Genomic DNA, 12,905 nt, shown 5'->3' on the forward strand with positions numbered 1-12,905 from the left:
CTCAGTCCTGCCTAAAGCTCTGCACAGTCTGCTGAAGGAGAGTAGCCATTTCTTAAAGTAGCTCCAAGGACAGCCAGGCACTTCACTTCTCTAACACTGCTCTTTCTGTTTTCCCTTGCACACCTCAGTCTCTTAAAATATGATTCATACAACCACTCACCACTATTACACGTGACATAAAGTTTGGGGGAGGTTATGTTCTCCTCACTCTCTTTTTGTATATTTGTTGGGGAGGTATCTAAAAAAAATTACACCATCTTTGGTCTATATTTCGATGGTGATGATGTGATTTGTGCCATTAGACTGTACTTTTCTTTTTAAACCAAAATGTTTTGATATATTCATGTGTGGGTAGATGGCACTCACATGCTACTTTGCATGAAATATTAAATAATAAACTGGTATAAGCCATTGTTAAGGTTTTGCAAGATGGAGAACTGTGTGATAACCTGTGCACGCATTCCTCGGTCTCCCTGAGTCTCCCCTGGCCTTTAGAAAAGCTTAGATGATAACTCCACCACGTGGTAGGGTTTTTGTACGGTGATACAGGTCAGTACTCTCTCAGTATACAATACAACCTTCAGCAGAAAGAATAAAAACCTTGGAAAAGATGCACAAGCTCAGGGGAATCAGCTCAAAAACTGTTTTAAAGTGAAACAGCTTATCCCAAATGAGAATTCTCTCATTTCTGTCTCATTCCCAAACTACCACCTGGTACATAGCAATTCACCTTCCCTACAATTCCAGATTGCTTAGAGCAATGTGATATTTATCATTTTATGCCCTTTTTGGAACTGTAAACAAATAAGATATGTTTACCACAAGATGGCAAGTGAGCCAGTGGTGGTACATGCACTGGTTCCTTGGTTTTTTTATTTTCTATCATCAGTTTAAATCCTTGCATCCTTCCAGAGCCCCAAGCAGCATTTCCTTCTCTCTCTGTCCTATAATAAATATATTTATTATTATTTTTTTTTTGGTTTGGGGTGGCACGGTGGTGCAGTGGTTAGCACTGTCGCCTCACAGCAAGAGGGTTCCAGGTTCGAACCCCGGTCTGGACCCTTCTGTGTGGAGTTTGCATGTTCTCCCTGTGCCTGCGTGGGTTCTCTCAGGGTACTCCAGCTTCCTCCCACAATACAACAACACTGAAGTGTTGTTACTTTTGACATTCCTGGCCCCGCTCATAAATACACAGTGCACCATTTTGACTGGGATGAAGTCAGCTATTTCTTGACAAGGTGACCTGACGAGCTACTGTTCTGATGTTGGCGCTATGCCTTCACTTCGCCTATTAAATGGAACTGGGCCTAAAATCAACAGTAATCACTGACATTTACATGGTGTGATGTGTGGAAGAGGCGGATGCCGGATCTCCATAAAATGCCACAGCCAAGATATTTGAGCTGTTTTAAATTTTATACCATAACACTCAATGTTTAGAGTAATTATCGCTACATTTAGTCAATAACAAAAATGGAGGAATTAATTAATAAAATAATTTGAGCTTAATAACAAAATATACTGTCTCTACTGGACTCACAGAACTACACACAAAACTCTTGAATTTGGCTCTGGCTGCTGCCCTAGCTGTCTGAATTCATCTGACTTAGTTTTCTCACTTCTCTGGATGAGGGAGTGTGAAGTAAAGATCTTTTTGTTTCCTGGCTTTCTTCTCAGTAAAGCCAATGGACTTAATCATGGCAGCAGGGCCCCTTCCCTGCAGAGCATCAATGACTCGTTACCCATGATAACACGGCAGGACCCTGGCTGACTGAGGAGATGCCTGAATTAAAATCCTGCTTCCATGGAAACGGGCTCAGCAGCTCACGGTGCTGCATCACCTCTGAACTGTTGTATTTCTCTCAAGGCTGTGACAAGTGCTCTGAAGTGGAGTTGGAGATGGAGGGCATGGTAGAAGTAAAGAGAAAGGAACAATAAAGCTGCAATCTTTCACAAAGGAGATTTAAGTCCATTTTATGAGCCTGCCACATATTCTTGAGTATGAAAAGAGGCCACTGTTACCTCTGCAGAGGCCCTTTAGATGTTGATGAAAGAGCTTCATGGAGTTATTCAAAGGGAAGGATCTGCGTCAAGCTGATGGAAAGTCCTCAGTCCAAATCTTTACGTTTATTACTCTATCTAAAGGCAGCCCCCACCAAGTAAGCCCACATAGCACAGAAACAGTGAGGAGAGCATTTCCTGCCAAATCACCGCTTCTCCCTTCCTAGAGTAGCCTCAACAGTTACATTTTCCATCTGCTCTTGATTACGTACATATCAAATATTCATGGATATGGAAACGTGTAACAATGACTTTTAGGAAGCCTGGTGATTGTCTAATGTATTCAGAGCATACAAGAGGTTCAGATGACTGAATCCTTGTGCTATTTCAGAAACCTCACCCGCAGCATTTCAGTCCTCTAAGGCCAAAGTTCCACTGGTAATGGTCAAAAGGAGAGCCAAAATAAATGCCTGCTCCTTGTTTTCTTTGTGTGTGTGTGTGTGTGTGTGTGTGTGTGTGTGTGTGTGTGTGTGTGTGTGTGTGTGTGTGTGTGTGTGTGTGTGTGTGTGTGCATGTTCCACAAGTCAGGGGCTATCTGTACTTCAGAAAATCAATGTATCAACTCAGAATAACTTTTCAAAAATCAGAGCTAGGAAACCTCAGATTGAACCTCCACATGCGAAAACCTCTGAGATGTCTAACGGGAACCGTTTCGTATGTTCTGTTATGAAAACTTGCTGCATCATCACAGAAGCAAATCCTGATTATTCAGCATAATGTTTAGTTTTCAGGGAAACGGCCTCCGCAGAAAGTCAACAAGGACTCAAAACCACTTGAATCGAATCACAGGATGTCATTACTGCGGTAAACCATTGTGACAACCTATAATGTAAATCATCTGAAAAGTGGAAAGACAAAGAAGGAACACAAACAGCACAGTGCCACTTTGTAATCTGAGATCAAAAGTAATTGTGATTGACTTACTTTGACTCTGCAGAACGTGGGCTTCCTAGTTCTGAAACTGTATGTGTGAGTGGGGGTGAGTTACTTCAGTACCTCATCATCTAAAACAGCTGCAAAAAATTATAGCTTATCTCTAGATATTTTGTGAGATTAAAAAAAAACAAGCAAACAAACTGTCAATGCTTGCAAACGTTTAACTGATGTCAAGCTGGAAAGCCAGCTTGTAACAGTAAAACATTATTTCAGTGCAATCAGCAATGACAATAGAAGATGGTGATAGTTCACTGCTCCTGTGTGAGTCCGGTGGCTGTTCAAAAAGCTAAATAATACATTTTAATCAAAATACTCTTTTATTCAACTTTGAAAAGAGGGAGCACCAATTTCTTCTCCCAGTTCATGAGCAATTCATGTTTTGCTCATTTGAGTTGTTGGCAGCATGTTATGTGCATGCAGGTGTGTTAATGTCCTTGCTGGTACTCATGACATATGAATGCATGTGGAATTGCAGCTGTGTAACAGTGTAGTACATGCATAGTCAGCACAGAATGTGTGTGTGTGTGTGTGTCCTGCTTGTCCTTTTCATTGACAGAACAGCTTTGGAACCCTGCCACACAGCACAATGTCCATCACATACAGTCCACATGATTTAAAAAAAATGCTGTAAGAATATGGGTTTTATGGCTCAGCCAGAGCCTGCCATCCTGCCAGGCTCTCCTTCACTGGGCAAAGGCCTGTAAAGGAACCACAGAGTGAACTGACAGCCCTCTGGAGGCCTGACAACAACCCACTGGATCCAACCCCGACAAACCTCAACAGCTCTTCTCTTTCTGCCTTCAGCCTCTCTCCTCCTCTCTCTATTTTTTTTTGTCTCAGAGTGGGTGAAATATGACAGATCTTTCCTTCACAACGGCTGCTACATATTTCTGTCGTTTCATATGTAACCACAGACTTAGCCCATCTGCTTTTTCCGAGGCTTTTTCTCTGGCGGGCTTGTGTGAGAAAAGGCCTGACAAACACAGATGAAAAAACAGCATTCAGTTTTGTCCTTTTTCCCACTGAGGCAGCTGTGTTTGAGTTCAGAAAAAAAGAGGAAAAATGACTTGTGGAAAGAAACTGTTGTATTTTTATTTTATTTTTTTTGCAGCCATGAGGTAAGTGTGAGTAATTAAAGAAGCTGAAAGTGTGCCTCTGTATACACACTCGATCATACAAGGAAAAGTAAACAGGGAAAACAATCGCTGTTCTTAGTCAGAATACAGAAAATGGCACATACAGAGAGAATTGTAAACAATCTGTTAAGTGTTTTTTCTTTTTAGCAGAAATGCCAGACAGATCCTAAATTCTGACTTGATATGGTATAACTTCATTGCTCCTTGTAGAACTTATTTGTTGCATAAATGGATAGTTTGGTGATGAGTGGCTACATGAAAAACTGATTTTACTTCACCTTCAACACTAATGCATACCTTTACCCAGACTGAAACTACAATTAACATTACTATTAATGTTGACAAGTCTTCATTTGGGTTGCCACAGCAACTCCATATCTGAGAAATAATAGATGTGCCATGATTGGACTCCAGCTGAGTCTTTAATCACTGCACTGAGCCAATCAAGGACTGACAGAGAGACCTCAGACACGCGACAGAATCACCAATACTATATGGCTGTTACAGCAACACTATCACGCTGAAGCCTGGATTGTATAAGGAGAGTCTGCGAAGTGCCAGTCCAAAACTTTCGTCCATTTAGCCTGTCAGCACTTTCAGCGGGGATAAATGCTGTGCAGTTCCACTCACTTAACTCGGCTTTTCCAGGTCAATCACAAGCCTTTACCGAGTTCAGTCCCTACACCACCAGCTCAAAAAAAAAAAAAAAAAAACACCAAAGCCCCCCCCACCCATCAAACCACCCTTTCATCCTCTATTTATGTTCCTGCAATCTCAACTGAGCCTTTTCAAATGCTGCTATAACAGTGTTCTACTGTGGGGCAGGGAGGAAGTAGAGCAGGCAGGAGATATTGGCTGAGCTAAGGTAACACAGGGACACAACTGGTTTTATTCTTTTTTTCCCTCTACAGATAATTACAATTTTCTCTCCTCTGACCAAATTGCAGTGACTGGCCAATGTTCAGGAAATACCCAAACAGCTTAAATAGTTCAGGCAGTGGTGGAAAAATGGCCTTATCTGTGCACTGGGCTGTGTCAGATTTATTCAGTGTTATTTCATTAGTAGTTTACGACTGAGGAAAATTCTGCAAACAACACGTAGTGTTCACTTTTTAATGTGGCAGGAAAGAACAGAACCAGTGACTGGTATTACAAAAAAAAAAATATTACATGCTAATAAATATGCAAGCTAAATATACAAGTATGTGGGAACTGGACATTTTAGCTACCCATTATATACTTAAAAAACTCAAGAATCAGCCATGATGGTGACATTTCAGCAGAAACCAGCTCTAAAAAGTCAGTGAAGCTCTTCACATAAACCTCTTTTCAGAATAGCCAGTTTATTGGATTTATGGCGAGAGCTTTTGGCGGAGCTTAGTATGGATAATCACAAATTCCTGCATTTCTATGGGAAACATGTATAAGTGAATATTAGAACTTCTCTTTTCAAACAAATGATCAAATTTTCCTAACAACCTCAGAGTAGTGGCTCAGTGAAATGATGTTTTAACCTTACCTCAGCAGCTGGGATGCCTTCAGGTGGACGACATTGGAGAAGCACTTCCTGTTCGAGAGACACTTCCTTCCCAAGAGGTTCCTGGTCAAATGTCTTCCTCAAGTCTACAATGAATACAAAAAAGTACACTCTGCATCAACATTTATCTATATATCATTGACAGGTAGATGTGAGGGATGTTTTTAGAGCTGTAATATTTAATATTAAATGCTGCGCCAATCAATAATAGTATTGGTAGAACAACAATAAATTATCAAAAGAAATGGCAGGATAACTCTTTTTTCCCCTGTGCATAAGTAATACATAATAGTGTGTATTTAAATAGAAGAAACAGTGACAGAGATACATGCTTTCTTTCTATGTCCCTCACCTTCAGCACTCAGATAAACTGTCTGAAGTAGATGGAAGGAAGATAGGGAGAAGGGGATCACTCGCCCTCAAATGAAAAACCAATATTTTTGTGGTGTGAGAGCCCTGATGGAGTAGGGCAGGGCAGGGATAGTGGAGCTGACAGGGCAGGATTACTGGAGGTGTCATGCTACACTGGAACCCGAAGCCCATTAGACATATATCATCACCTGCTGCACAGACTGAGACAGAAGCGGCAGGCATCATACACAACAGGAGAGGAGAGGAGACAAAAGGAATTAATGGGGAATTACAGCACTGCTTGGGAACTCTGGAGTCACTAGAGCATCAAATCTACAATCAAACCTCCAGACTCCTCTGATAGCATCTCTATAGCCTTTGTAATATCCCTGACATACATAATCTTTAGCCCTTTTACTGACACATTTCGTCAAAAGTAGCAACCACAGCCACCACAGCATGCCGTGAAAATAAATGTTTCTATATGTTTTATTGGGACACATGCACAAACATCAGCTCTCTGAAACAATCTGTCAAAAGTAAAAAGGGAATCAAGAATCTAACATGAACTGAACCCATCAAACCAAGTCATTCCTGCTTACAAAGGCAAGAGAGAGGATGCTGAAAATCATATCTGTTCTATAACTACAAGCCAAGCCAAACATATGTTAAAAGGCGGTGTGAGATAAAGAGCTATTATTTTCAATCATTCAACTCTGGAAAGAAGGAGTTCAAACATGGTGCAACAGTAAGAGAAGTGCTGAGCGTCTGCTTCTATTTCCCTTCTTATCTCTAAGGTTATGATAGCATACCAATACATCCGTTTCTTTTTCTACCAACACCTAAGTGTGTCCATGGAAACAAACTCAGAAATGACCCTGGTTAAGCGATTCAATCTGTGGAAATAATATGGAAATTCTTCTTCACAGAATGCTGTTAATACAGTAATGGATTTCAATTGACATTGTGTGGAAAAAATAAATGTATTCAACAGATCTATGATAAAACATTGGTTTTGAATTCAGATTTTGGATATGAGTATACTGCAGACTGAAAGCACCAGCAGATGTGTGTTATCACAAACTACATGGCAGAATTTCTACATCAGAAGACAAAGCACAGCACATAATAAGTCTAATGCTCTTGGGCACTGTGGTTGTAGAGGTGTAACAGGACACAGTGCCCATGTATCTATAATAGTAAGTAAATGTTCTTCAGTGTCTGGAGAGATTGAAGTATGTGTTTGAATAGAGAGCATACAGTAGATCTCACAGTTTTTATTTTCTCAAAGGCGTTATCACCTGCAATAAAGAGAGACATCCCAAAAAAACGATCAAGATAAAGGTTCAGTTTACACATTTCATCACTTGCCTTCTTTTTGTTCAATAGCTATTACATGGTGAGACATTATACTGGAATAGAGACATTTCTTTGTTCAGCTAACTGTTCAAAATCCCCTATAGGAGAAACTACAGTAGATCATGTTCTTATTACGGAATACATGATTAGACTACATCCGGAAGCCCTAAAGAATACCTATAGTCATTTTAAGGTTCATTTTTTATTTGGAAAAATGAACCTTAAAATAACAAGTTCAATGAGAGTTTGTCCCGGTGCAACCTGAGAGTATGTGTGTCTTCAGGGGAATATGCCATAACTCCACACATTTCAATGTATTATAAAAGCTGAAAGGGTGACTGCTGAATTGAAAGCAATTTCCGTAAATGTCTGGTATGAAATTAAAAGACGGAGTGACTGGAGGGGCACATTCAGAGACATAGCTTTATGGATTTTGACCCAAGGACAAACTGACTGTTTTTCTTAAGACAGACAGAAAAGAAGGAAAGGAAAAGAAAGGAAAGGAAAGGAAGTAGCAAAATGAAGTCCTAAAATGGAAGGTTACGGTTGAAATTGTAAGAGTCATTCTACTGTTGCTCTGCGGTCAAAACTACAATGCAAAGATGGATCTTAGTCCAAATTGCCTCAAAAAGACAAAGGAAGATGTAGTCACAGTATAACAGGTGAGGAGGGGAATCACACACAACTTCTCCTAAACACCTTATGATATACTGTACTATGTATGCGCTACAATGAAATCCAACAACTTCAGTTTAATTTCTCCATATAAAGCTGTTGGGGAAAGCTGTCAGTGGGGCTGCCCTGGCTGCTCAGTGTACCGCATTTCAACATGTCGTATGATGACACATCACTTCCTGAAATTCAAGCAACAGAAACAGAGAAAAATATGTACATCCATGTACAAGGTCACAAAATGCAAAATAAGCTTTACATATATTACATTCCTGTTTTTGTTTCTGTAAAACACACTTTTGTCTTTTGTAATCTCTTTTTTTGTGTTAAACCAGTGTCGATTACTACCTCCAAGTATGCATGTATGCATTATTGTTCAGAACATAAAAATCACCAAATAGCCTGAATTACACTATGAGTATGAGCTTGTGAGTTAATTTCAAATATTTGTATATTATTACTCAAACTTCTTGTAGCAGATCAACTACAGCTAAAATTAAACACCCAGTGCTTCTATTATTATTTTCATCATGATTTGCAAACCTTTGGCATTGCTCTTGATGAAACACAGTAAGTAGCATGCAAGTGATTATTTTGCACTGTATATTTCTATTGGATGTGGGTTTAAATTATGCTTCCCCTCTGGAGTCTCTCCTCTCCTCATTTCTCGTAACCCTGAACGGCATTGCGGGACACTGAAGGGTGTGGGACCAGCTGAGTCGACATTCCTGTGGGAGTCACACCATTCCCTCCTCAGCACACAAACATTTCCAGCCCCTGTGCACCCCCACAAAGATACACATGTGACAACCATTACCTTAAGTGGATGTGTTTGGCTACTTGTCATGCTAAATTACACTGGCCTCACACTTCAGAAAGTTTTTTTCCTCTCTTGCTACTCTTGCTAAATCATTAGGTAATGGTGCAAACCTAGATTAGGAGTGACAATGAAGACTTACCAAGTTTGGGTTTTAATCATTAGTAAAGTCAAAAGTAATAAAGTAGAGGTTTTTACTTATTATCCTATGCATATGTGTACTAGTAAAAATTACAAGGCTCCAAACAAACAAGAAAATCAATTTCCAGCTTTTTCAGTAAACATTACCCTCTACCAACCTTTTGAAAGGCATTTAAGTTGATTTGATTCATTTATTTAATTTGCCTCTGTGCACATACTTTTATTGTCTCTCGTTGGCAAGCAATCACTGCACCCCAAAAACCGAGGCCAATCAAAACGGATTTGTGGAGGTCACATGAAGGAAAGGCAATCACAAGGAATTTACATATTCCCGCTTCCTCCAGCGGGCAAACAGTAACTCTGACAATACCTTTAGCCAGACCAGCCTTTTTGCAAGTCTGAAAGCCAGTCCTTCAACACAACAACCTCTTAACTCACCAGTGCTGGCTCTGGCTCACCATCTGATTAAACTGTATATGTTTAGATGATGGGAGAGGAGAGGAAAACAAGCCCAGTTTCCATTAGCCTAACGGGTTAGAGTCTGGCTCTGACAAGAAGCCTGCTTGGAGAGAGAGAGCCCAGTAGAGAAGCTAATCCATTCAGCAGAAGCTAATGGGAGGGAAAGAGGGGTCCATTGTGATTTGAGGGATAGGTTAGTGCTGGCAGGCTGCTCATCATGGGTGATTATAGGAGGTGGAGCAGCGGGAGTGGGCTCGGTGGGAGACTGAGAGGCATGATTCTGATTCACCAGGATAGTATAACAGTAGCAGTAATGAGAAGAGCTACTGGTGTTTGAAATAGAGGGAATATGTTGAATTTGGAGAGGAGCTATACAGAAAATGGGGAGAAACAGTAAGAGAGTCTACAGCAATATAAAGAAAATACAGAGAAAGAGAATTAGGTGAGATAAAAATTTAGAGTACGTGGATGTGATTGCTAAGTGCCTCTAAATGGAGTAGATCAAGCGAAAACCATGGATATTGACTCCATACTGTGCTACTCTGCTGTACTGTACAGTGGAGATTGAATCATTTCAACAGCAGCACTGAGTTGCCAGCCAAACATTAGGTTCGAATGACATCCCTATCTAGTCCCATCTAACAGTGATAACAATATATTTGATGCAGACTACAATACACACTCCAAGTGGGTGTTATATTTTTTGTCCTGTTTGCCACAAGTCAAAACATAAACAGTGAAGCTGGGTGGGACATGTCAGTCACAATGTCTTGAGATGACTTTGACAGGAGTTGAAAATGTGATGATCTGGCTGATACTATAAAAGAAGTCCCTTCAGGTAGAAGTTTGACAACAATGTGTGAGCAGTTGTGTTATGTAATGTGTTGTGCTGCAGAAGCATTGCCTTGATGTCAAGCTATAGTCTTAAAACTCTGCTTTCCTTGCCATGTCCTTTGGGGTTTCAGTACTTTAGTACTTTTTACTTAGATTTTGATTGGCACATCCTTTGGGGAACAGTCAAAAATGAGCCCAAACTTTAGAGGCAACAGAATGTTGCTCATTATTTGAAAACAATTGTGTTATGTTTTTCAGTAGGAGGACAAACACACAGGCAGAGAACAAATGAGGACCACCTACAAGAAAAAGAGTGAATGCTGGCTTAAACATGTGCCATATCCTCTCTACTGTGTATACACTGCTGCAGCTCTCTCCTCCTCTGCACTGTTTCTCCAGGATTTATACTGCACACAAGGAAACTGATTCAGATTTTACAGGCTTTTTACCAACTCAAGTTCAAAGGGACATGTCAGTCCCACGTTAGCAAAACCCTTTTTCTCCAGAATCTATGAATCTGTCATGACACACATGTCAGTCTGTGAGACACATTTCCTTGGCAGCCAAGAGATTTTGTTTGGAGAGAATACAAAGATGAGAGAGAAGATAAAGACTGAATAATGGGATGAAGGGAGGGGAGGATACTCACAAGCAATACGGACGTGTGCTTTGCGACTCTTGGTGGTCCCTGCGGAGCTCCAGGCCACACACTGACACCAGAAGTCCTCCGGTCCAAACAGCTCCTCCACCTGCTGCCGAGTGATCTCTATGCTGGCCTCCCTCACTACCAGGCCTGTGAGGAAAGACAGAAAGAGAGGGAAAGAGAGAAAGCATGCAAGGAGAGAGGACAAGGATGGTAAAAAGTGATATGGAAAAGAGGATAAGAAGAAGTTTAATGAGGAGAAATGAGCAGTGAAGGGGAGAAAGTGGGGGAGAATGACAGAAAGTTCACATTAGCACGTATCAACAGACTGACAACAAGTGAAAATGAAACAAATCAGTTTATGATATACACAAGCAATCTACACATATAAATGTGTAATGTAGATCCTATCAGTATAATTCACATCAGTCACATCACATGCTTTGACACTGGTGTGTGTGCATGTCTATGTTTGTGTCAGTCTGGCCCCGATTTTAGAGCCAAAGCGTTGAGCTGTTTGGGTCTGAGCCCTGTGGGGGAGGATTCTCTGCATCATGGCTAACACAATCCTGTTTGCTAACTCCTTTGATTACTGCTCATTTGGGTGCCAGGACCCAAACAAACAAATCATCCCCAAAACAAATGCCTCTACCCAAAGCTGCCCCTCTAGAGCAGATTATGCTGCTGCTACAGTGTGTGTATGTCTATGCATGTCTGTATGCGTGTATGTGTGAGAGCATATGAATTGAGTGCATGCATTTTGAGCTGCAAGTGCATTGTGTTTCAGCTCTCAATCCATCAACTTTTTTGACTGAATGGGATATTTACGAGAACAATGGTGGTATCATGAAGTCTTTCTGAAAAAAAAAAAGAAATTTACTACAGTAGGACAGGTTCCATAATGTAGAAATTATGAGACACTCGAGTATCTAAACACAAAGTGAGTATGATGGTAAGTAACGCTAGTGAAATATTCCACATGTGCTTAGATGGTCCCTATAGTTCCAGGTGGATGCTGTTGGACTCCAAAACAATCTGAATCGCAATACACATGGATTCGTGCTGGAAACATTTTACAGGACACATTGACTCAATAGTACTGCAACAGCTCTTCAGGTTTTCATGCTGTGAATATCCCATGATACAAAGTGCTGCTCTATTAGGTTTAGATATGGCAGTGGTGCAGCCTACTGGAAAAAAGTCAAGTTGATGTCATTTTTCTGGAACGGTCACACTCATGTACCTGGTCGACAGTAATGTGAAAGTGGGCTATAACTTTCAACTTATGCCTGTTTGCTATTGAGGGGGTTTTTGTGCGCCTGGGACAGATTCCCCGTGCCATTACACCACCGTCACAAGCCCTAACCATTAAGGCCATGTTGTTTGTTTTACAAACCATCACTTGTCAGACCTGGCAACTGACTTGTTGTTAGATGACAGAATGACAGAAACTGGGGGTCTGTTTCAGTTGTAAAACATCCAGTTCAAAGTTTAATGAATTGTGCACAAAATTCTTGTACTCTGTGGTTATGTGTACTGTTATAGTCTGCCTGTCAAATTGACCAAATCTTGCCATTTTGCAACAAGACTGCTACTGTTTGGATGTGTAAACAAGCTTTGACTCACTTGTATGAACAGGAATAATCTGATTTATGCATATTTTATATTTATGTGTACATCTTACTATTGTTACAGATACCATACGTTTTTGCACATTCTAATGGTTGAAGTTTATAAAAATGTTTTATATACAGAGTTTTGTCCAACATCCACATCACCCTTTCCTCAGTGCACATCACTGCCTGCTTATTCAGAGAGAATGGAGAGGCTGGTGTCTCTCTTGAAGAGAAAAACAAATTAAAAGTACTGCACAGAGTGCATGCCAATTCAAAAAAGGGACAGTTGTGGAATTAATGATGTGACTGCATTGTCAAAAGGCAAAAACTTTTAGTTCTTTGT

At 40.5% G+C, this 12,905-nt stretch overlaps 1 protein-coding gene across 1 annotated transcript in view; it reads right to left on the reverse strand.

The window, feature by feature from the left end:
• The window catches only part of unc5c (unc-5 netrin receptor C), a 106,122-nt gene that overhangs the window by 26,911 nt on the left and 66,306 nt on the right, over nucleotides 1-12,905 (reverse strand). The window contains exons 3-4 of the mRNA XM_041059601.1: nucleotides 10,953-11,096; nucleotides 5,653-5,756 (exon numbers count right to left, since the gene is read on the reverse strand). Of these exons, the coding sequence (XP_040915535.1) occupies nucleotides 5,653-5,756; nucleotides 10,953-11,096 (248 nt within the window). The remainder of the gene's footprint in view (nucleotides 1-5,652; nucleotides 5,757-10,952; nucleotides 11,097-12,905) is intronic.

Source organism: Toxotes jaculatrix, chromosome 16 (assembly GCF_017976425.1).
Source record: "Toxotes jaculatrix isolate fToxJac2 chromosome 16, fToxJac2.pri, whole genome shotgun sequence".
In the NCBI taxonomy this organism is placed as follows: Eukaryota; Metazoa; Chordata; class Actinopteri; family Toxotidae; genus Toxotes; species Toxotes jaculatrix.